A 25,432-nucleotide genomic window follows, 5' to 3' on the forward strand; every position below is an offset into this window, starting at 1 on the left:
GACGAGCTTCCTTTGAAGTCGTGGAATAAACCGCAACAATTAGGTTCGCGATGAGTCACGATGAAACAGTACGCAAGCGGTTTTTTCTGCCGTACACATTAACGAATATAGCGTTCGCATACCGTATGCATACCGTTTGGCTCGTATATGTGTACCGATCTAGGTTAGAATCGTTTATAGATTTGTCAGAATGAGATAACAGATTGCTGATGTTTACTGGTAGGCTAATATTGAGATCGAATAAACCAAAAAAAAGGCTCCGAGTCTGTTCCCTATATAATAGTTAAAATTGTGATGGAAATATTTTTTGGTAAGCATGGATGAATAGAAAAGTAATGGTTTCTTGAAGTCCTCTGAACCTCTTTATATTTTTGACATCCACATTTTCCTGCCAATGCTCCTGATAATAGAAAAACAACATTCAGGAATTCGATATCTCTCAACATAATTATTGTTTAAAACAAAAAATACGAAACCACCACTTTCAATAGTTTTTGATTGATCTGTATAAATTATTGTTAAGTCTTCAACTAATTTGTTTAGTATGAATTTAAATATCAGATTGGTTAAAATTGGCAAGTCTGAATAAGAGTTTAAATAAGTAATATAATATTTTGTGGTTCTAAATAGGTGCATTATACTCGCAACTAAAAAATATTTGACACAAACTGTAGTTTGTGTTTTAGCTTAGAATTGTTTTCGGTTAATATTGAACTCAGATATTCAAAACTTGTCACTCTCTTGTACCTGATAATGTTGAGTTCTTGATCTTGTGCTTCTGTAACATGAATCTGTTTTTTGTCTCGAAACTCAGTTCTGCATTGCCCAATGGCAACTCCAGAGTCTTCCAAGTGTTGTAATGACTTATTTCATCTGCATAAGTTAGGTTTTGGGTTATTCTGGTAAATAGAGATGTACCTGGCTTACATGGTAACCTTTGCATGATTTCTTTAATAATTAAGTACAATGACACAGATATAGATAATAAATATCCTTGCATTAAACCGTTTAATATTTATAAAGGTGTTGAGCGTTCTTCCCTTATTTCAACTCTATTGCATGCTAATTCAAATGTCATTTAGACTAGTCATAATTAACTTATTGTTCTATATAGTGATTTATTCTTCTTATTTTGGCATCATAACGCTGGATGGGTCTTTCTTTGCTGTCTGGTTATGTCCTTCCATTCAGATCTCTCTTGGGTCCTTCTTCTCCATTGTCTTATATTCATGGTTTACAGTTTGTCTTTTACGTCATCTAAGCATCTTGTCCTGGGCCTTCCTTTTTTCCGCCTTTTTACCTTCTGTAATGTAACATCTTCTTTGTCGTTTTCGTGTCTTCTTATCGCTGAACATGTCCCAGCCATGAGAGTCTTTAACTTTTCACAAATCTTACAATGTCATATTCTTCATTTCAGGTCATTAACTTCGTCGTTTCTCCTGATTCTCCATGTGCCGTCTTCATCTTGCACCGGGCCATATACTTTTTTTAGTATCTTTCTCTCGAATGTGCTGAGTTGATCTTCCTCTTTTTTCGTCGTTACCCAGGTTTTACAACCATAGGTTACTACGGGTCTGATTAAAGTTCTGTAGATAGACATTTTGGTTCTTTTGTTTAATAATTTCGATGTCATTAATATTTTATTAGCATAGTATATACGATTTCCACTGGAAATACGTGCATTAATTTAGCTACTTCCGGAATTCTACTGATTAATTTCTGTGCCCAGATATATGAAGGCATCCATACGTTCAATAGTATAGTTGTTTATTGCTATAATGTTTTCATTCTCAGGTGTTCTTTTGATGGTCATGTACTTAGTTTTTGTTTCGTTTATTTTAAGCCCTCTCTTTTGTGCTTCAGGATAAATTTCCTTAAACATTGCCATTAGGTCGTGTTTTGCTTCTCCTAATAATGGCTACATCGTCTGCATATGCAGTAATTTGTAATGTTTTGGTGTTTATATGGCCGGTTACATTGATTTTTCTGATGACTGCTTCAAGAACTAGGTTAAACAGCATGGTTGAAAGTGCGTCTCCCTGTCACCCCTATGTTGATGTCAAACATGGGAGACAGTTCTCCATCTACTCTAACTGCGGCTTTTGAACCCTGCAACGTCAGTTTTATGAGGCTGATATTTTTTTTGTCTCTTTTTACACTATCAAAAGCTTGTTTAAAGTCTATATACCTATTATATAGTTATATGTCGTATTCATAAGCTTTTTCTTGTATTGATCCAACTATGAATATGTTGTCTGTAGTGGCTCTATTTGGTCTAAATCCATTTTGATAATCACTAATTATATTTTCGGAGCATTGTGACAATTTAGTGTAGATTCTAGTGGAATTCCCTCTTATCTCCTTTTCTATATATTTGCTGTATAAGGCCAACTGCCCATTCCTCCGGCAGTATCTTCCTCTCTAATTTTGTTGAGTTTTATTTGTAAAGTATTCTTGTATCTTTCTTGTACTCTTAATTCCTTAACATTCCATTTTTTAATTTGACTATTTTCCCTTTTGCCACTGTCGCGATTTTCTGCCGCAATGTTGCCCCCACAAGATAGTGATCTGAGTCGGAGTTCGATTCGCGATACGTTCTGACATTAGTTATGTCTGTTGCCCATTTTTTTAAGATGAGGATGTGGTCAATTTCATTGGCTTGATTGGTTTCTGGTATTTTCCATGTTCCTTTATGAATATCTTTTTTCTGGAAGTTAGTGCTCACAACTACATAATTATTTGCTAAGCCCATTTTGACTGATTTCATTATGTAAACTATGTTTGCCAAATATGTTTACGAAAGTTTCTTCTTTCCCAGCTTAGCATTAAAGTCACCCAATATTATAACAGCATGGTCTCTTTGGATTTCATCACACACTTCCTGAAGTTCTCCATATAATCTTTCAACCTCGTCGTTATCAGCCTCTTCCGTCGGTGCATACACATTAACCATTGTCATGTTATGTAGTTTACCTTTGAGTCTTATATAAGCGAGGTGTCTACAGCCTCTGCCGCTTCTCGCATTTCGACCGCCATCGTTTTCTGTCCATCCATTCGTCTTCTTTGGTGGCTCTATCTCTCATTATGTGCCGTACATTTTCTTCCCAGGCAACTGAAGACCTTCCCCTTCTTCTTTGTTGTGGTATGTAATTTAAAGCTTTCTTTGGCCATCTATCTTCATTCATTCTACACTGGAATATACAGTATTTGTCCTCCTTCTAATATCTTCATTCTTGATATGAGTTTTTTTGGATACACCACACACACTCTTCAGAAAATCCATTTCTACTACTTCTATTCTTTTTCTATTTTTTTTTCTTTAAACTTCTACCCCATAAGTTATAATATAGGCTCTACAAAGGTTCAATAGATTGTCAATTTCGTTTCTTGTCTAATATCTTTAGACCATTTGTGGCCAGTCGTACATTCTGATCCACGGTATACCCTTACGTCAGTTGTTTTCGGCTGGGAAGTTTGACGTTGGATTACATAGTCGATTATCGAGCGCAGATTCCTAGTACGTTGTATCCATGTAAATTTGTGGATGTCTTTACGTTGAAAAAAGCCATTCATAATTTTGAAAGACATTGTTTCGCAAAAATATCTAAGACGCATTCCGTTGTCATTGGTTATTTCTTACCCATATCTTCCTACGACTCTGTTATTTTCTTCTTTCCCTACTCTGCCGTTTAAATCTCCTAGTATAAAGATTTCATAGTTTTCTTTAACTTCACAGAGTATTTCATTCAACTTGTTGTAGAAATCATCTTTACTTTGTGGATTTGCATCTTTATTTGGGGCATGCACTCCGACAATTACGATGTTGTGTCTATTCTTTTTCATTTAAAGTATTAGCAGTTGTTCATTTACTTCAGTCCACGATTTAATATTGTTTTTAAGATATTTTCGAATGGCAATAGAGACTCCTCTCTTATCTCTTAGCTCTGTTATCTTTACTCACTTCACTGTAGATATGTATATATTCTCCTATCTCTTCATTTTCTTTTCCCCTTTTCTTGGTCTCGATGAGAATACATATATCTATCTTTTCTTTCCGCTAATTCTTTGAATACTTTACAATTAACAATATCAATAAAGAAAAAACTGGCATATGAGCAGTTTTTCTTAAAATCTGATAATATATCTCGAGATTCTTGGAAAGTCATCAATTATCATAGGAATAAAACTCAAAATAAAAAAGTAACTTCATGTAATATTTCATCAAACGAGTTTAATAATTACTTTACTTCGGTAGCGGGAAATATATTGAACTCGTTAGATGAGACAGATGAAAATGATGCCATGAATTTTTTGGAGGGAATATACTCCCCTTGCCACTCGTTGTTTTTAACACCTGTTAGTGATACTGAAGTTAGGAATACATTATACAGCTTGAAAAACTCAAAATGCACTGATTTTTACTTCTTAAACAAACAATTAGTGATAGAAACTCTGGATATTATTATTGATAAACTGGTCATACTTTATAATCTTTGCCTTATCGAAGGAATTTTTCCCGATGTATTAAAAGTAACAAAAGTGTTACCGCTACTCAAAAAAGGATCTCCAGAAGAAATTGAAAATTATCGCCCTATTTCTATTATTCCCATTCTTGGTAAAATTTTTGAAAGTATTTTGAATAACCGCTTAATAGAGTACATAGAAAAGTACAAAATACTTCATTGTAATCAATATGGTTTCAGAAAAAAATGCAGCACTACTCAAGCAATTCAGGAAATTGTAAGGGAAGTAGTTGATGGCCTAGAGAGAGGTCACTTCGTGTCTTTAACATTGTGTGACTTATCTAAGGCTTTTGATTGTGTCTCACACACTTTACTTTTAGACAAAATGCACAAATATGGCATAAGAGGAAATGCTCTTAATTTATTTCGATCGTATTTAATAAACAGAAAACAGGCCGTTTTTTTAAATAATAACTACTCCAATTTTCACAATGTTGAACATGGAGTTCCCCAAGGGTCTATATTAGGACCTACATTTTTTCTTCTATATCTCAACGATATATTTCATTATACCCACCCCTTAAGGTGTATATGTTTTGCAGATGATACAACCGTTATTAGTACCGACCAGAATCAATATAATTTAAATAACAAAATAGGAAACGATGTGCTTAAAATTAAAAACTGGTTTACACATAATAAACTAAAACTAAACGAGGATAAAAATCAAAATATAGTTTTCAGTTCAGATCGAAGACACATTTTTGGATATAGCATCAAATTGTTAGGGATTTTTATGGATGACAACTTAGATTGGGGCATCCATATAGACAACTTAAGTTCTAAACTCGCCAGTACAATATTTGTAATGCGTAACCTGGTTTATTTGGTACCTAAAAGTACCCTTAAAATGTGTTACTTTTCATTGTTTCATAGTCATATACAATATGGAATAGCTGTTTGGGGCAACTCTGGTCATGCCGACAGAATATTTAAATTACAAAAGAAGGTGGTGAGGATACTTGCTGGAGCGGATTTAAGGGATCACTGTAAACCATTATTTTTGAACATGGGTATTATGCCTCTACCTTCGCTTTATATGTATGCAACACTGTTGGAAATTCACGATAATAAAAATAAGTTTACTATAAACTCCCAATTACATGATCATCTAACAAGATCGAGGGATTTAATTAGGTCACAACGATTCAAAATATCAAAGAGCACAAAGAATTCAATTGATATTCACTTGTATAACTATCTGCCTAACGAAATAAAAATTCTGTCTCCACCACTGTTTAAAAATAGGATCAAAAAGCATTTTTTAACATATTGTTTTTACTCAAAGACAGAATACCTCAATACACCTTTATAACGTGTACCCAGTTTGGTCAGAATACTGCCGATTTACTATCTACATATCACATTGTATTATTGCTATTAAAATGTACTAAGTTTTATGTATTAGTTTATTTAGTCATCGATTCGGGAATATTCTTAATTATTTGCACATTTTTGTTACTTCCATATTTCAAAGATTTTTTATGTGACAGTTTAGGTTTGTTTTTTTTTTGTTAGAGATTTTTTATCTTAAATTTTTAATTTTAATTCTTCTGCTAATACTTACATATGTATATTACTTTAGCCAATATGGTTAAGTTAATTTTAAGTTTGCATTATTATATCTTTTATTGTATTTTTTATACGGACTTCAAACTTTATGTAAAGTGGTCAATAAACGTTCTATCTATCTATCTATCTATCTTTACATTTGAGTCTTATGGTGCAAATTCTGTCTGGTATTGGTATAAATACGATAATGGCTTTTCGCAGTCTTTTGGTTACTATAAACCCTACTCCTCTTTCACCTTGTCTAATTGCATTTCCGGAGTAGTATAGTGCTTTATTACTACTTCTATATTAGTTCTATATTAGTGCTCTATTGTAGGCTCTTCTAAAGCAAATGCAGAGTTGGTACACATCTCCACTACGCTTGTAGCCCTTTTCTAGTATTTGTCTCATTATAAAAATTTGGTCAATGGTAAAGTGGTTAGTTCGGAAACCATATTGACAGTCATCAAGTGGTGTCTCTAATAATAACAATTAGAGTACATCATAGAGAATTTTGTAAAAATTCAAGTTTTACGAAATTCTGTATTATTTTTCTTTAACACAAGCAATTTTTAGTACAAACGTAAATTAATACTAACTATTACCTCTTCCTTTTTTGTCCTGAAATAACCTACATGAGAATGTTTTAGGTTTTCAAGTTTTTAAGGAAATCTTAGATAGGTTAGATAAAAAGTAAATACTGTTGTTAAAACTTTATATTTCAAAATACTGCTGAATAACATATAAGTGATATGTCGTCATATACTGTCGTAGGGGATTCCAAAAAATGATGCAATTATTTAGAAGAATATGTAGTGCTGAAAGTAAAAAAAATAAATTAAACGTATATATTTTAAGATAATAAATAATATTGCATTTTCAGATTTTAAGTAACTAAAAAATATAATGTAAAATGTTACTTATACAAAAAACTTACTTGATCATCTACAGTTTTTTGAATGCATTTTTGCATCTCCCATATTCTTCTTACGTGATCAACCTCTAAAACATACAATTATATATTTGTGCTCTAGTCTAAAGTTATCAATTAAATGTTTTTATTAAAATAAATATGAACTTAAATACTGCTACATTATCAAACGTATTACTAATATTTGACTTGATATGTTTTAATACCAATAAAACTAGAATATAATTATACAAAAGTGGTTCTCCCTGTTCAGTAAATAATTATTTTAAAAAAATAAATCCTTTGAAAATTTGAAAAAAAAACTTTCTCAATCGTAACTTCCAAAAAACAGATCTTCCTTCGACTTCTATTCGGGGCTGTTTTCATGGAATCAGGAATGTGTTGTAACTAGCTTTCTGTACTTGACTATCAATCGAGTGGGAAGCGACCATGAGAAGCTTCTGGAATCTTCAACGTTTCCTGAAATTATAGGTCTCCCAAAATTATCATTAATTTTTCTTGCAATATGTCAGAAAAACATTAAAAATGCCTGCAGGACAGCCGTTTCTTCGTATTTCTTATTTATCTTAAGCCGCTCTTATCTAGTTTTCATTTAGCATTCTTAAATTTAGCCTTCTCTTGTCTTAGTCTTGTCTTCTATTAGTCTCCATTCCAATAACTTTTTTGTCCATTGTCCATCTGTAAGTCTAGCTATGTATCCTGCCCATGTCTCCAGCTCATTCTAGCATGTTAGTCACCTTGATTCTTCCCCTAATCTTTTCGTTCTTTATTCAGTTTCTTCTAATTATTCCTAACATGGTTTGCTCCATTCTTCTCTGTGTGACTCTTAGTTTGGTATTCAAGATTTTTGTTGAGTGTTTCTGCTCCTTATGTCAACACTGGGAAAACGCATTGATTAAATAATTTTCCCTTCAGTCATCGGGACAGCTCACTTTTAAAGGTTTCTCTCAGTTTTTCACCGATTCTTCTCTTCAATTCATGGGTCTGATTATCCCTGCGAATCATAATTTCATGTCCTAGGTATCTATGTAAGGATGATAGAAACAGCAGAGATAAAAACACAAAAAAAATTGATGGTAAGACACTATGGGACAAAGCTTGAAGTACAGATATACGACGTAGATGCAAGGTGGAAAATATCAAGAACTTGGTAAGAAATTGGAACAATCATATAAGTCGAATAACAACAAATAGAGTAGTAACCAGCACCATATTAAAAAGTTTAGGGGACATTGGGCCTCCTTGTCTGACCCCCGGTCTCTTTTTATGTGTTTACTATTAGTATGTAATTTGACATTGGTTTGCGCCTAAAGGCGTATATTTGATTATAATTTTGTATATTTATAATCTAGCCTGCATTCTTTAAGCGCCTGTAGTATTTTGTTTAGCTTATCTGTGTCAAAGACTTTACAAAAATCGATAAATATTAGCACTAGAAGTTTATTGTATTCCACTACTTTCTCTTTTAGAGTTTTTAAGCTTTATAGATGGTCATTCGTTTATTCAAGTCATATTATTTCCGCTTTTTCTAAATAATCAAAGAAAACTGATGTTTACAGACCCAGTTTGCCCTGTGTAACAATTATTACATTGGGCAGACTGGGCGTTTACTTATGGGTAGACTAACTTCACATCGTAGTGATATTATCCTACCGTTTTTGAGCCCTAGAAAAACATTCTGTCACATCTAAACAAAGGGTTAACTTTGAAGAGGTTAAAATTCTTTTTAATGAAACGAATTCCACTAAAAGACTAAAAGTTTTAGGAAATGTGTGATATAGTTAGGAGAAAAACTGGTGTTACTGACGCAGTTCATAGGATTACAACATTGAAATGGAACTGGGCGTGGCATGTTGCCAGATTAAAAGATGGAAGGTGGACGAAGACAATTCTGGAATGGAGACCTAGACATGATGCTTATCGTAATCGAGGACGTCCTCCAACAATGTGGTCAGATGATATCAAACGCATTCAGCACAACTGGATTCAAGGTGCTCAAGATAGAATGCATTTGAATTATTTACGGAAAGCCTATGTCCAGCAGTGGACTTAAAACGGCTATGCTGTTATATACTTAAACATTCGACTGAACTCTATACGTTTCATATACATAACTTTTACACAATTTACTACACTACTTTTTAGACTAATAATCGTTTTCACAATTTTTTATATACTTCTGTTCTTTACAACTTTTATATAAACTGACTTCTATTGCGTATAGAACTAAGTTCTATTAAACAACTACTCCTCGTATGGATACAAGCTTTTGCTTTACTTTTAGACAAACTAATGATGTATGGATATATAGATTTCAATACGAAAAAATAATTTCTCTACGTCTTTAGTAAAAGATGAAGTAGTAGGATCCTTTTGTTTTCTTCTCCAATTTTGTAATAAACTTGAAATTTCCAGGGAAGCTATATGTATTTTCTATAATTTTTCGGGTATTACTCCGAATCTCATTAAAGTTACAGTCCCAATAATACCTAGGTTACAGAATATGTCACAATCATAAAAATATTCTTCTTCTTGGGGTAGGACGATCATTCTGGCTATGATAACTCTCAGGTTAGCAAGCCAGGATAATCTTCTTCGTCCTGGGGCGCTTTTTCCTTTAATTTTACCTTGCAAAAAATGCATTGGAGTAGCTCATATCTGCCTTGATTTCTCTTATATAATTCTTTATTGATGACTTTTCCTGTCCACGGTATGTTCAGGATCCTTTTGTATAATTATAGCTCAAAAGCCTTAAGTTTTGATAGAATTTCCGCCTTCAATGTCCACGTTTCTACTCCGTACAGAAGCACTGAGTACACGTAATATTTAAGGAGCCTTATTTTTGTTTCTATGGTGAGTTCATGGCTTTAAAACACTGGGTATTCTCCCACGACTCATTGATTATAGTTCTTAAGTAGTTGTACTGGGAACAACCAAAGAAAAAGATAAAATCTATAATCGACTATCTCATCCAACCAGAAAACAAAAGGCTCCAAACAAATGACGTAAGGGTGTATCGTGGTGCCGAATGCGGATCTGACCACTATATGGTGGTCGCAAAAATAACCATACACTACAGGAAAGTAAACAAGAACAAAATTGAACAGGAGAAGGTAGCAGCTTCCACAAAGATAAGATATAATATTGATAGCCTCAAACAAGAATCAGTACAATTCCTCTACAAACTTAGACTAGCCTCAAAACTAACTCACTTAACTCGAAGAGAAACAGCCGAAAAAGAATATCAAGATATAAAAAATTGCATTCATCAGGCGGCCAAAGAGGCATTGGGGTACGAAGAAGCTGACAAAAGAAAAAATCCTGAGTGGTGGAACGAAGAAGTAGGAAAATTAATTAAAGACAAAAAAAAAGCTTATCAAACATGGCTATCCACGAAAGACTCAGAAGACCGCAGAATTTACAGCAGACTCAACAGGGAAGCAAAGAAGGAAGTCACTAAAAGAAAAAACGAAATGTGGGAAGAGAAATGCGAAGAGATGGAACGATGCTTAGGAGGAACCAAAGTGACACAAGCTTGGAAATTCATAAAAAGTATTAGAAAAGAAAGAAAAGATGAGGGAAATATAAACCTGATTCAAAATAAAAAGTGGGAAAAATATTACGAAACGCTATTAACAGAAAGTAGGCACGAATTTATGGAAAGACCTGACCATATCTCAAGGACAGAAAACTCAGAGGTGCATAAGATAAACAAAGAAGAACTGAAAAAAGAATTGAAACAAATGAAAAATGGAAAAGCACCCTGGAGACATTCCCATCGAGTTGGTGAAACATGGACCGGATGCTCTTTTGGAAAGCATAGTGAATATTTTTAATAAATGCTTAATTGAAGGCCAAACGATTCCAGACGATTGGAATTTGGCCCACATTAGCCCCATTTATAAAAAGGGAGACAGAAAAGAATGCGGAAATTATAGAGGCATTAGCATAACTAGCTCGCTGGGAAGGTTATATGGTCGTATATTGAAAAGAAGAATAGAAGAGGAGTATAAAGAAATTGAAGAACAAAGCAGCTTCAGAGCAGGAAGATCGTGCGTGGACAACACATTTACCCTTCAACAAGTAATTGAAAAACGAACAGCTCGAAACCTCCCTACGCATCTGGTATTTATAGATCTGGAGAAGGCTTATGATACAGTTCCTTTAAAACTCTTATTTAGTGTCTTGACAAAAACGGACCTTAGTACAACATATCTAAAAGCAATACTGAACATCTATAAATGTCCTCAAAGCACTGTAAAAACAGGAAATACTTTATCAAGGGTATTTACAGTAACAAAAGGCTTGAGACAAGGATGTTGTCTTTCCCCCACCCTATTCAAAATATATATCCAAGAAGCACTGCACCAGTGGAGACAAAAATGTGCGGGAATGGGGTTGAAGCTTAACAACCATTATCTGACAACGCTGTTCTTTGCAGATGATCAAGTACTAATTGCAAGCTGTGAAGAAGATGCAGATTATATGCTTAGAAAGCTCAAAGATGAATACGAAAAATGGGGAATGAGTATGAATATGTCTAAAACAGAATATATGCGAATAGGCAATGAAGACGAAGACCCGGATTTGGAAATTAGACAAATGAAAAGGTGCTACGAATACAAATATTTGGGAAGTATTATCTGCAGTAAAGGAACAACGGAACGAGATATAGACTATAGAGTGCAACAAGGCAGGAAGAGTGTTCAAATTCTGAATTCGATACTTTGGTCCAACAAAGCTACTATGAGAACTAAAATGACTATCTACAAAGTAATTGTAGAGCCCATTCTTACATATGGAGCAGAATGTTGGCAAATGACAGTAAAAGGAAAGAAAAAAGTTGACACGGTTGAAATGGACTACCTAAGAAGAGCTTGCCGTATATCAAGAGTAGAACGTATACCTAATTCTGAAATTAGAAGAAAAACAGATAGAGTACATACAACTTCTGAAAGAATAGAAACTAGACAGTTAATATGGTATGGACACGTACAGAGGATGGACGACAACAGATGGCCAAAAAGAGCTATGGAATACAATCCAAGTAATAGAAGGAAACGAGGAAGACCAGCCAAGTCTTGGATACAAGGTGTTATGGAAACCATGAAAGATAGAGCCATTGATGAAGACACCTGGAGAGATAGAAAAAGATGGCGATCGAAATGCGGGAAGCGGCAGAAGCTGTAGGATCCCCGCTTATATATATATATATATATATATATATATATATATATATATATATATATATATATATATATATATATATATATAAGTAGTTGTACTGTGAGACAGATTCAATTCTCATTTGGTTCACATACAGATTTGCTTTAGTTATGTTTTTCTTGCTGATGATCATTAGCTTGGTTTTGCTGGTGTTTATATCCAGTCCATATGTTCTACTTGTTTCCGTTATTTTGTTTTGCAGCCCTTCTATGGTATTGAAATACACTATTGTATCATCTGCATACCGTAGATTATTGAGCTTAACTCTATTTATTGAGATGCTTTCATCAATATTTTTTAGAGCCTCTTTAAAAATGTGCTCCGAGTACAGATTAAATATAAGTGGTAAAATTATGCACCCATGTCTCACTTCCTTAAGATTTTGACCTGATCTGTATCACTTATTGGATCAATAGTTTATATCTCTACCATGAGGTCGTTGTTGAAAAAATTGTATACTATCCGCAATACTCGCTCTTGTTACATATAGAACAAGCCCAGTAGAAAGTTCATACGTTTCTTTTAATAATTTTTCTAAAGAATTTGGTAGGAGTTCTAATATTTAGTTTATTCCTAGTTTTAACACATCATATCCAGTGATATTTCTAGTTCCAAATCCAAGTTGTTTATATAGTGCTTTAAATCATTTTTGGATTGAAATTCATGAACATTAAACGAAAAAAATATTTAGATAAAATCTCTTTAATATTTATTATACTTACGCTTTTCTCTGGCTTCGGCGTTACATTTCAAATAATGAACAGCATCAGCTTTATGCATGTCAGGTAAATAGTACCTTAGCATTTTTTCGTCCAATTTCATTTTATCTCCCATCTAAAAATTGTTTTGTTTTGTTAAATTATTATATAGAAGGCACAATAGACATAAAGTTCTCAAAGAGTTAATTCAGGCAAAGTCCTAGGTTATATATCAATTTCCAATTCGTAATTTATATTGCGAGAAAAGATAGAGCAAGCGATAAAATGCAAAATCGGGTAGGATCAGGCAGGCTTCACGGCAGGAAGATCATGCATAGAATACAGATACGCAGTAGAATAACTGTTGGATAAGAAAAATGTAAAAAATAGAGATATTATTATACATTTGGCATTTGTAAACCTGAGAAAGGCGTATGAGTCTGTACCAAGGTCAGAACTGTGAGAGGCAATGTACAAATTAGAAATACAGGCTGAAATCGTAGAAGCTAAAAAAGCTCTGTGTAAAGAAAATAAAGTGTCCATTAAAATGTGAACAAGAATCATAGTAGACTTTACCACAACAAAAGGGTTGTTCCACATCTCCAACTTTATTCAAAATATACTTAGAGAAAGCCTTGACAACATGGAAAAGAAAATGCGAAGGCATGGGAGTACCGGTACGAAACGAATACCTATATACGTTAAGCTTTGCAGACGATTAAGTAGTGATTGTACAAGACCAAGAACACATCAGTTACATGATGAAGAAACTCCAAGAAAAATATACCAAGGCTGGCCTAGATATTAACCTCGCGAAAACAGAGTACCTATCTACAAGTGAAGCAATAGAAGATCTACAGATTGACGATATCGTAACAATTAAAGGAAAGGGTAAATTCAAATACTTGGGGTTTATGATCACAAAAAGGCAACAACGCCATACAACAGTATGGTGAGATAGACACCTAAATATGAAGACAAAAACACAGATTTATAAAACATTAGTACGAAGTATTATGACATATCGGGCTGAAAATTGGAATATAAACAAGAAAAACAGCAGTAAGATAGAAGCAACACAGATGGAATGCTGCGAAGATGCTGCAGAGTAACAAGAATGGATAGGAGAAGTAATGACGAAATAAAGCAAAGAACATCAATAGAAATAGACATACTAACATATACAGAAGAAAAAAGACCAAAGTGTTATGGGCATGTAAGAAACTAGTAGAATAGGACAACAGAGAGAGATGGAAACGGTTGAGCGAGTGCTCAGTGCCAGGCAGTGAATACTGTAAAATTCCTGAATGTATATTATTTATATTGGCCATAAACGAAACACGATTGTTTAGGATTACTGACGAGGCAGGGTTTATGTTAAAATAAAGTTATAAGATCCTAATGATACCGATTCATACACGGAACGTTTTACGAATTGTACTCTTGTGCCATATATATGGCTTTTCAATTCATCTAAGTGACAGAAAAACTTCTGCTGAAATATAAACTTTGCAATTTTCGAACAGCTAAAAAAGATAGAAAACGATGTTATTAAATCGTGTTTTATTTATGACCATCAAAAGAAATGGTACCTTTTTTAGCTATCCACTACAAGTGGGAAATAGAATATTAATAATAGCAGAAACATTCACTAACCGTCCGTGTGTAAATTTGTATCTTTCCCGGAAGATCTGGCGAGGCATGGTTTATGCTGAAATAACGTTATAAGATTCTAATAATACCAATTCATACAAAGAACGTATAAATACTTGTTTAATTCCAGTTGATAAATATTATAAAATAACTTTTTACTTACGGGAAGGCCAATATTCCAGAGGCAATAGGTATATCGCTAAAAACATAATATTTTATAAAAATAAGTAAGTTAAAGTAATCGTACATTTTTAGACTTTATTAGTTTCTTTTTGCAATTTTACAGCATATTGACTAACATTTATTTTTTTGGTTTTTGTTGTATTATTCTTAACAGCACAAACCCAAATGTTTACTACATAATTTAGATAGGTAATTTACAGTGTAATGGTTAGGGATTCCGAAAAAAATGACAATTTTGCAGTGTAACGGACAATGAAACTAAAATATCTCGAGAAAACTTTTCGGTTTAGTAATCGTTAATTTTTATTACCTTGACAATTTCTTAGAAGATAGATTTTCTTGAGTTGCTAGCTTTCTAATTTGTAAAAATATACCAAAACTTTGTTGAAGACAGGGGGGGAATAGAAAATGTCTGGCGGGTAGAAAATTGAAGAACAGAATTGGCTAGGAATTATGTCCGGAGGAGAAAATAGAAAAGATAAAATAAAGGAACCAAGAAATGGGATAGACAGCGGTTTGCAGATTCAAATCTGTCTTTTATACCGCTGTCTATTCGCACTGGGTAAGCTCATAAAATTAAAAAATCTTACAAGAAGTTCAAAGATAAAAATTTATAAATCCATCGTCAGACCTGTAATAACATACGGATGCGAAACGCAGATCATGACCAAAGCAAACGAAGAAAATTTAGACGCTTTGAACGAAAAATAATTAGAAAAATTTTCGGACCTCACCATGACATCACCTCAAACCAGTATAAGATCAGAACCAATATCGAATTAAAAGCACTCTACAATGACGCCGATATTGTCCAAGAAATTAAATCACAGCGACTAAGATGGGCAAGCCACGTGCACAGACTGCATAACGAGAGACTTGTAAAACTGGTATGGGAGGAGATTCCCACAGGCAAAAGACCACTTGGACGTCCCAGAATGCGATGGAGACATAACATCCAAGCAGATCTCCGGAAAATGAACATTTCATTTGACCCTAGGTTGATGGAAGACCGAACAAATTGAAAAAAAGTTGTACAGTCAGCCAAGACCCACCCAGAGTTGTAGTGGTGATGATGATGAAGAAATGGGATAATCTTAGAATGAATGTTTGAAGAAATCTAAACGAGTGTGGATTTGGTTCTGGTATATTTCGAACAAATGTTAGAAACATTTTTTTTTTATCCGAGGCCAAAAATGGACTGCTTCATCGGGAAGTTTGTTTTTATTTTAGATTAAAAGGAATTCTTCATATTCAATTACTAGAGTTTTAGGTTGGATAGAAAGTCAGTTTTCCGTGTCAAAATATACATTTTTTAAAGGATATTTGAATTTTTTTATTATTATTCAAAGGATATTTAAAGAATTGTCAATAAGTAGTAAATTATACACCCGAATAATAACGAACAGATTAGAGACAAAGCTGGATTTTTACCAACCTCGGGAACAAGCCGGTTTCCGCCCTAATTACGGCACAAATGATCACCTGCAGTGCCTAAAAACCCTGATAGAAAAAACTAACGAATATAACCGTCCCTTGGCATTGATATTTGTAGACTTTAAAAAGGCGTTTGATACAGTGGAATTACCTTCCATCTTAAGAGCACTACAAGATTGCAGGGTCGACCACAGATATTGTAATATAGTTAAACATATATATGAAAATGCCACAACAACCATAAGTCTACATTCAGCAACTAATAAGATAAAGATAAAAAGGGGAGTCAGGCAAGGTGATACCATGTCACCAAAGCTGTTCATTACCGTTCTTGAGTATGCATTTAAAAGACTAACATGGCAACAGAAAGGAATATCCATCGATGGAGAAAGATTAAACCATCTACGTTTTGCGGACGATATCGTGCTTCTGTCAGATAATCTGGGAGAGATCAAAGACATGCTCCAAGAACTGAATTACATACTACAAGAAACTGGGCTGGAGATAAATTTCGAGAAAACCAAAATGATGACCAATATGGTTCCCAGCGAAGAGATACAGATCAATAACAACAAGGTAGAATTAATCGATAAATACACATACTTGGGTCATGAAATCAGAATAACCAGAAACAACCAAACCTGCGAGCTAAATAGACGAATCACGTTGGGATGGGCGGCATATGGAAGGATGAGAGACATTTTTAAAACAAATACTCCAATTCACCTGAAAAGGAAGGCATTTAACCAATGCATCCTACCAGTCTTGACCTACGGAGCAGAGACCCTAACTTTAACGAAAGCTACTGCCGAAAAACTGAGGGTAACACAAAGGCGAATGGAGAGATCAATGCTGGGTCTGACCTTGAAAGATCGCGTGAGAAATGAGGAGATACGCCGACGAACTGGCGTTGACGATATTATACTGCGAATCAATAAACAAAAGTGGAGGTGGGCTGGACATGTTGCTAGAATGGAAGACGGAAAATGGACGAAGAGATTATTGGAGTGGAGACCAAGAGCCGACAAGCGAAGTCGAGGCAGACCACCCACCCGATGGACCGACGACCTAAGGAGAATAGAAACAAACTGGATTGCAGCAGCTAGAGATAGAGAGAACTGGAGACGTTTGGAGGAGGCCTATATCCAACAATGGATGTGAAAACGGGGCTGGATGATGATGATGAATAAGTAGTCTTTGATCTGATCAGATAATTCTAGGAATATTTTTTTCTTTGTCTTTGGCAAAGAACATTATTTTATTCAGCGTGAATTTTTGCTTCGTGTCTGTTCCATATTTCGTTTTTTCATGACAATATTTTTATTTATATTTGTGCTTTTTATTTCCAATTAGCTTCTATGAGCCTAAATGCAATATAGAAATAAGATATGAAGCACAAAGAGCCTTAAGAGATTAAGTTATCAAATTTATTAATTCCAAACAAACAAACCTGCAAAGCATCATCTTCAGGAAACTGTCCTTCTTTCATCTTCTCTATCAGTTCATCCTTAACCTCTGTAAGTCGCTGACAAATGTTGTGCCATGTGTCAACTTTTTCCAGAAGATGGGGCCCAAAGTCCTGCACATATAACAAACATATTTAGACGTATCTTGTCCAATACACTAAGTTATAGTGTGATATGTTATTAAGATACTGAGTCTCCTATCACTACGTGAACTTTTACTACAGTTTTACTGTTTACATTATAATTTTTTTTTGTTTTTTATTTAAAATTAACGTGTCTCGACAGCTTATGGTCATTGACACGGGTACAATAATTTACAACATTATACATATTTTATATGGGTATAGGTACAAGAATTTAATATGAACATTTTTTTTTTTTTATAAAAAGTTTAGAACAATAAAGCTTATCACTATGCACTGTTTATATTAGCTGAAATAAACTTGTTTCTTTTAAAAATCTAAGAACACTGTCAAAACGGTTTGGAACACTGAGAATGTCTTTTAGATTTTCTTTTAGGCTGTGCTTGTTTCTGGAAGAGTCATACTGGCAGCAGTCCACTATCACGTGTTTGATGGTCAGGACGTTATTACAGTAGTGGCATACTGGAGGGTTTTCTGATGCCATAAGGTATCCATGTGTGAGACGTGTATGCCCTATTCGTAGTCGGTGAATAACTGATTTTTCTTTCCTGTTCATAGAGGAGATATTGACGCGAGATAAGCTGGGCTGAACTTCATGCAGCTTAGTTTTTGTTTTACTCCACAGGTCCGCCCATGAGCTGAGGATTTTTTGTTTTACCAATATTTTAAGATCCGTATGGATTTGGACCTCTTGGAAGGCTATGTCAGAAGAACATGCTGCTTTAGCGGCTTGGTCTGCTTTTTCGTTTCCCAATATACCAACATGAGATGGAGTCCAGATCATTATGACTTTTATGTTAGCAGAATATAGTTGGTTACAGATAGTGTGGATTTTCTGGACTAGTGGGTTTTTCGAGAAAATGCATCTTATTGAATAAATCGAGGAAAGAGAATCAGTGCAAATGGCGATTTTTATGCTTTCATTTGAAGTAGGATGGATTGAAGTCTTTAATGCTTGGAGTATTCCATATAATTCTGCGGTATAGATACTACAACTTTTAGGCAATCGCGCAGAGCTTATTGTCGTCGTCAGTATGGACACAGCGGAGCCACAACAGTCTTCATTCTTGGACGCATCGGTGTATAAAATTTCATCAAATTGTGTTAAGTTAAGGATGTTTTGGAAGGATTTTCTAAGGATTAAGTTTGGGGTTTCTGTTTTGTCGAATCTGCATAAATCAGTATTGAAAATTGGAAGATTGTGCATCCATGGAGCTGTCTTGGGGGTATAAATAGAAGTAGTATTGGAGAGGTTGATGGATTCTAATAAAGGAGATAATATTTGTGGTAATGTGAGAGACTGATTGGAAGCGTTACTGGGGGAGGTTCTATGGGATTGATTAGATTTATTACCGGGTTACTTGGGTTTGCTGATATTCTTACAAAGTATGAAAGTAGAAGCTGCTGCCTTCTTAGATGGAGTGGTGGCTCTGAAGATTCAACGCACAGACTTTCAGCGGGGCTTGATTTGAAAACACCGAGGCATAGTCGTAGAGATGTATTTTGAATCGTGTTTAGAGACTTTAGTAGGGAGCTACTAGATGTCATATAAAGAATACTGCCATAATCTAGCTTAGAGCGAATTAACGCTCTATATATTTTAAGAAGAGATTCTTCGTCAGCTCCCCAAGAGAAGCTAGCAAGAGATTTAAGTAAATTGATTTTTTGGGTACAGTTTCCTTTAAGTTTCTGAATATGCTGTCTCCAGATAAGCTTTTTATCAAAGGTGATACCAAGAAGTGTCAAATAATTAACTGTTTGTAAACGAAGTCCGTTTAGAGTTATAGAAGGTGGATTAGGTCTATGCTTTTTGGTAAAGTGAATTACTTTGGATTTAGGAGCTGAAAACACAAATCCAGCACGCGTAGACCAGGTGTCTATTTTGTTTATTGTGTTTTGTAGCAAAGTGCACATTATAATTTAAAATACGTTTATTTTGCATTTAGTTTTCCACTTCGGAAGTCGTTCTCAAAATACGTGGAAGTTAAAACGCTTTAACGTAAATGTTTTTAAATAAAAATCAATTTTAATTACCAATAAATTTTACAAATTACCAATTTTTAAAAGAAGATATTTATTTTAGAAGTATTTCGTCCTTCTACGTACCATCTCTATTAAGATTTTCGACAACTATGGCAAATGCTAGTATAATATGGACTTAATGTATAAGAACGTTTCCTTTACTTCGGGTCCACTTCTTATGTCCCTGTGCCAATTTTTTCTGAATAAGTAGTTGTAAAAATTCGCACTCTTTGTTGGGCATTGTGGCGTTATCCTAATTGTGACGATCTTCAACCAATGTGAACGAGTAGTCATCGTTGATAACACTTCTACGTTGGTTGTTCTTGAGGTCTAACTTATTCGCAACATTTTTATGTACAGTCTCATGTTAATAGCGTTTAACTTGTCGTTGTCGCCTTATTTGAGAGTCCATGTTTTACAACCACACAGAATTACTGGACATATATAATAGACTACAAGCCCATAGCACATTTTTAATGGGTCATTTGACAGAACAAAATAGTTGTTTATTTGATTGTGAGGATTTAATACATATATCTAATATTTAGACTGCAAAACTTTCTTACCTTTTTCTCTAATTTTCCTATTGCTAAATGAATTAGACAAACCAATAGAATTTGGACAAAAATTGCTTTCATCATTGAAAAGGATCTCAGGTCTAAAAAAAATTTTTCTTATAATTTATTCATTAATATTTATAGCGATCATTGATATAAATAAACCATTTTACTGTCTAGAATGCAGTAGACACAATAATAAACGTCTAATAAAACAATTATTAAAAAAGTTAAGGATATAGTATCGAACTTTGAAGAAGCAACACTAAGCGTAGGCCTGAAAATAAACGAAGAAAAAACTAAATACATGGTCGTATCAAAAAAGGAACGACAGCGAATAAGACAAAACATTACCATAAACGATCATAATTTTGAGGTGGTCAAAGAATTCAAATACCTAGGAGCAACGATTACCAGTGAAAACACAGGAGAACGGGAGGTTGAAATACGAATACTGGCGGGGAATAAATCATTCTTTGGCATTCAACATCTAATGAGGTCAAAGCTTCTCTCAAGGCGTGCCAAAATCCAAATGTACAAAACCATAATACGACCAGCAGTGACATATGGAAGTGAAACATGGACATTGGGAAAGAAAGAAATCAATAAGCTATTAGTATGGGAACGCAAAATCCTGCGAATTATATATGGTCCTTGCAGGGACAGCGTGACAAATGAATGGAGGAGCAGATACAACAATGAAATAGAGACTCTCCTCGGGAAAGGAAACATCGTAAGATACATAAAAGACAATAGATTAAGATGGGCAGGCCACGTGGTACGGAGTCATGACGACAGACTGATTAGCAATGTGTTTTGGGAAAGACCAGATGGTAGAAGATCGACAGGAAGGCCTAGAAAAAGGTGGAAAGACGCAGTCAGGGAAGACCTGGAGAAGATGGAAGTAAGGCCATGGAAAATAATAGCACAGGATCGGAATCAATGGAAGGCAATAGTAAACGCGGCAAAAATTCACGAAGAGTTGTAAAAGCCAATGATGATGATGATGATGATGAATAAAACAATTGAAATAAGTGTAATCTTAGTACAACTTAAATTAAGACAAACACAAAAAAATGTCTCGAGACAAAAATCATTACAGACAGTTATTGAACATCATAGAAAAAGTGGACAGCAGAACTGTAAGTGAAAAATCGACAAAGAAACAAAAAAAAAACAAAAGTTGCCAAGGATATCGCGATAAAACGAGAAATAACTTAAAAATCATAAAAAACTAAGAATTTATATAAATTTAAGCGATAGAAACAGGGTGAACAGAGTGACTAAAACAAATGACAAAGTTATAAATTACTAACTAAACTTAAAATTAAATAAAGTCATAGAAGTAAATAAAGTGATCTACCCGGCTATTTCGACTGATAAATCTAATGTTCCAGATGTTAAAATTATTTTTGAAAATAATTCACAACAAACTTAACAGAAAGTGCGAAGAGAATACAGACGCACAACAACTTTGTTTCAGGATCGGTATGTTTCCATGCAAAAATATCGGGATCAACACAAAGATTTATATTTGTGTTTCGTAGATTCTGCAAAGGACTTTGGTAATGTCAAATACAAAAAATTAATAGACTGTTTAACAAAACAATCATTGAGTCCAATGATTGTTGATAAACGAGCTCTTCAAGAGTCATATAAAAGTATTTCATGTCAAAAAGCTTGTAAATAACATACAATATGCCGACGATACAGAATTAATTGCCAAAAGCCAACAAGATCTGCTGAACAAGGTAGTGCAAAAGATTTAAAAATATGGCCTTGAAATTAATGGAAGGGAAACAAAAACAGTAGTAATCCTTTGTTATTATTATTCCAAAAAATAATACTCCAAACATAAACATATAAATTACAAACTAGAACAAATTTAAAAGATTAAATATCTAGGGAGCTGGATACATCAGTCCATAACTCAGAACAAAAAGTTAAATCTAGAATAGAACAAGCCAGAAACGCATTTCTAAAAATGAGTCAATTTTTTATCACCCGAGATCTTGTTCTAGCTGTACGATACCGTATGATTAAAGGTATATACACAGTTTTCAATTACATGACATTCAAGCCTGGACATTTACAATAATGAAGTCGTTGAGGCGCGTATAAAATTATGAGATGTGGATATTTTGACGCATTCTAAAAATGCCATGGAATAATCATGTTAGGAATAAAGAAGAAAATTGAAGATGTATGAACAGACATCGTGAACTTGTAGAAAATGAAAAATATCTTATTTTTGACAAATATTAAGACACGAGGGAAATAACTTTCTTTAAATAATAAAGGAAGGACAAATAGAAGTAGATCGCGATCTTGGTAGACGACAAATAGCATGGTTACGTACTCTTAAGAAATCGGCAGGACTAGACTTCCAAACCTTAATAAGAAAAGCCCAAAATAGAGACAAATTTACAGAAATCATCACCAACCTCCATTAGAGACGGCAAAGTAGAAAATATCTACACCAAAAACGAGTTTCCGTCGCCTGATTATAGGGATCATATTAAAATGATTAGCGTTTATGCTCCAGCGATGGGTAAAACAGAAGAAAGACAACATCTGCATGAATGACTTTAAAAATACTTAGCGAATTTGATGGCAAAACAGCAAGAAGTGCCTAAACTCTGAATTGATTAAGAAACAGGTGTTTGTTCTAAAAAAGAATATAAAAAACTGAATACACTAACAATATCAAGATACTTAAGAATCAACTTCTTCTTTAAGTGCCGTCTCCCAATCGGAGGCTGCATATCATCATCACTACCTTTACTTTATCTACCGCTGCTCTGAAGAGTTCTATTGATCTGCGTTTAAACCAGTTCCTTAAATTTGTCAACCATAACACTCACCTTCTTTCTATACTCCTTCCCCGTCTTATCTTTCCCTGTATTATCAATCTTTGTATTCAGGGATCAACATAAAACTATAAATGAAACTAAAAAAGTCAATCATACTTTCCTTAGAACGGGTGGCCAATAAAATCAGATCCAGAAATAAGTAAGTTTACAGAAATGAATTCAAAATTCGGCCTTCTGTTGACAGAAATCTAATCAACAAATACAATCACTATACACAGAATATCTAAGTAATCACATACTAAACCTATTATTAGTTCTAATAAAAATTTTTAAACAAAATACAAAATTTTACAACAAAAATAACATATTACCTTTTGTGTTTAACTCTTAACGTAAAAACCTTCAAATGATTACCATTAAACGAAAAGTCGTTATTTATATACCTAAAATAATAATAAGTACTCCTATTATTAAAAAAAAAGCTTTTTAAATGCTAATGAAGGAGTAAGTAGCTGACTATATGAAAAATAAATTGGGTCATTTGATCGTGTAGTCATTGAAAACTCATTACTGTATTCCGTACTTCTACTGACACAACTCATTTATAAAAATCAACAATAATTGAAGTCGTCAGTTTCCTATTATTGGCTGAATTATACTTCTAATTACTTTCGTCCTATGGTTTCTAGTTATGTAATGATTATATTCGTTTTTTAGTTTAGTGTTTAGTGTAGATGCCAGCAATGCTCTTTCGATTTTTTAGCCTATTTGCCGTATTTCTTTCTCAATAGATTGAGTCTTGACTGATTACTATTGTTTTGGTTTTCTGAGCTGAGATAAATTTATTTTGCTATTGTGTTGAATCGCGATTGAAAAATGCGATGATAAAACAGCTAAATCAATATGTGGAACCACAAGAAATAACAACAGAGGGAAACGAACATCTTGGTGGAACGATGAAGTGAAAAGAGAAATAAAAGAAAAGAAGAAATTATGGAAAGAATACATCCAAGACAAAACACAACAAAAATATGAAAATTATAAGAGACAAAAAACAAAAGTTAAAGAGATAGTTAAGAAAGAGAAAAAGAAAAGTTGGGAAAACTTCGGGGAAAAAATGGAAGAAAACAGCAAAGAAAACGTAAAATTATTTTACAGAACACTGAAAAACCTAAGAAACAACAAAGAAACGAAACTGAAACAAATAATGAACAAGGAAGGAACAATAATAAACGACGATAAGACAATAATGGAAAGATGGAGGGAACATTTTCAGCTAATACTGAATGGAAATCAAGCGAATACAATGGAGAAGGAAAGCCACAACAGGAGAGTATCCATGAGAAACACGGAAAATCCAGAAACTATAGAAAAAGAAGAACTGGAAGAAGCAATAAGAAAAATAAAGATTGGAAAAGCACCAGGAAGCGATGAAGTAGCACCAGAAATGATGAAATATATAGGAGTAAAAGCAAAAGAAAAATTGTTATACATATATAACCTAAAATGGAAGAGAAAAGTAATACCCAGAGAATGGACAAATGCAGTAATTATACCTATATACAAGAAAGGAAACACAAGAGACTGTAGGAACTATAGAGGTATATCACTACTATGTGTAGCAGCAAAAGTATACGAAACCATAATAGAAAGGAAAATTAGAAAAGAAATAGAACATAAATTAGAGGATGTACAAAGTGGATTCAGGAAAGGACACAACACACAAGACCATATATTCAGCATGCAACAAGTAATAGAAAAAGCCTGAAAGAAAAATAAAGAAATGCATCTGAGCTTTATAGACATGGAAAAAGCATTCGACTCAGTCAAAAGAAAAGATATATGGGAAAGCCTAAAGAAGAAACAAGTAAGTGAAGAACTGATAGAAGCAACAAAGAGTATATACATGAAAACAACAAATACAGTAAGAATGTTAAATATACAGTCAGAACCATTTGAAACAACCCAAGGAGTTAGATAAGGGGGAAGTCTCAGCCCAGTACTATTCATAAATGTAATAGATGAGATAGTGAAAGAATGTAAGAAAACATTCAAGAAATACTGCATCGGTTGGAACAAAATGCAAATGATAAATGCTGAGATGTGTATATTTGCAGACGACATAGTATTAATTGCGGAAACTGCAGAAAAACTGAAATAAAACTTAGAGAAATGGAACCTAGAAGCAAGCAAATACAACTTAAACGTAAACAAAGAGAAGACTCAAATAAT

The 25,432-nt window shown here is 33.8% G+C and overlaps 1 protein-coding gene across 1 annotated transcript; it reads right to left on the reverse strand.

Annotated features, from left to right (window-relative positions):
* Window positions 1-6,771: 6,771 nt before the first annotated feature.
* On the reverse strand, window positions 6,772-23,616 carry LOC140433164 (uncharacterized). Its single transcript, XM_072521210.1, has 7 exons — window positions 23,572-23,616; window positions 20,397-20,488; window positions 17,650-17,778; window positions 14,746-14,781; window positions 12,954-13,065; window positions 7,012-7,076; window positions 6,772-6,892 (listed from the first exon to the last, which is right to left on the reverse strand). The coding sequence occupies exons 2-7, from the start codon at window positions 20,469-20,471 to the stop codon at window positions 6,875-6,877; spliced, it is 435 nt and encodes a 144-aa protein (XP_072377311.1). The 5' UTR covers window positions 20,472-20,488; window positions 23,572-23,616; the 3' UTR covers window positions 6,772-6,874.
* Between the last annotated feature and the right edge of the window lie 1,816 nt (window positions 23,617-25,432).

The sequence above is a fragment of the Diabrotica undecimpunctata genome, chromosome 2 (assembly GCF_040954645.1).
Source record: "Diabrotica undecimpunctata isolate CICGRU chromosome 2, icDiaUnde3, whole genome shotgun sequence".
Classification (NCBI taxonomy): domain Eukaryota; kingdom Metazoa; phylum Arthropoda; class Insecta; order Coleoptera; family Chrysomelidae; genus Diabrotica; species Diabrotica undecimpunctata.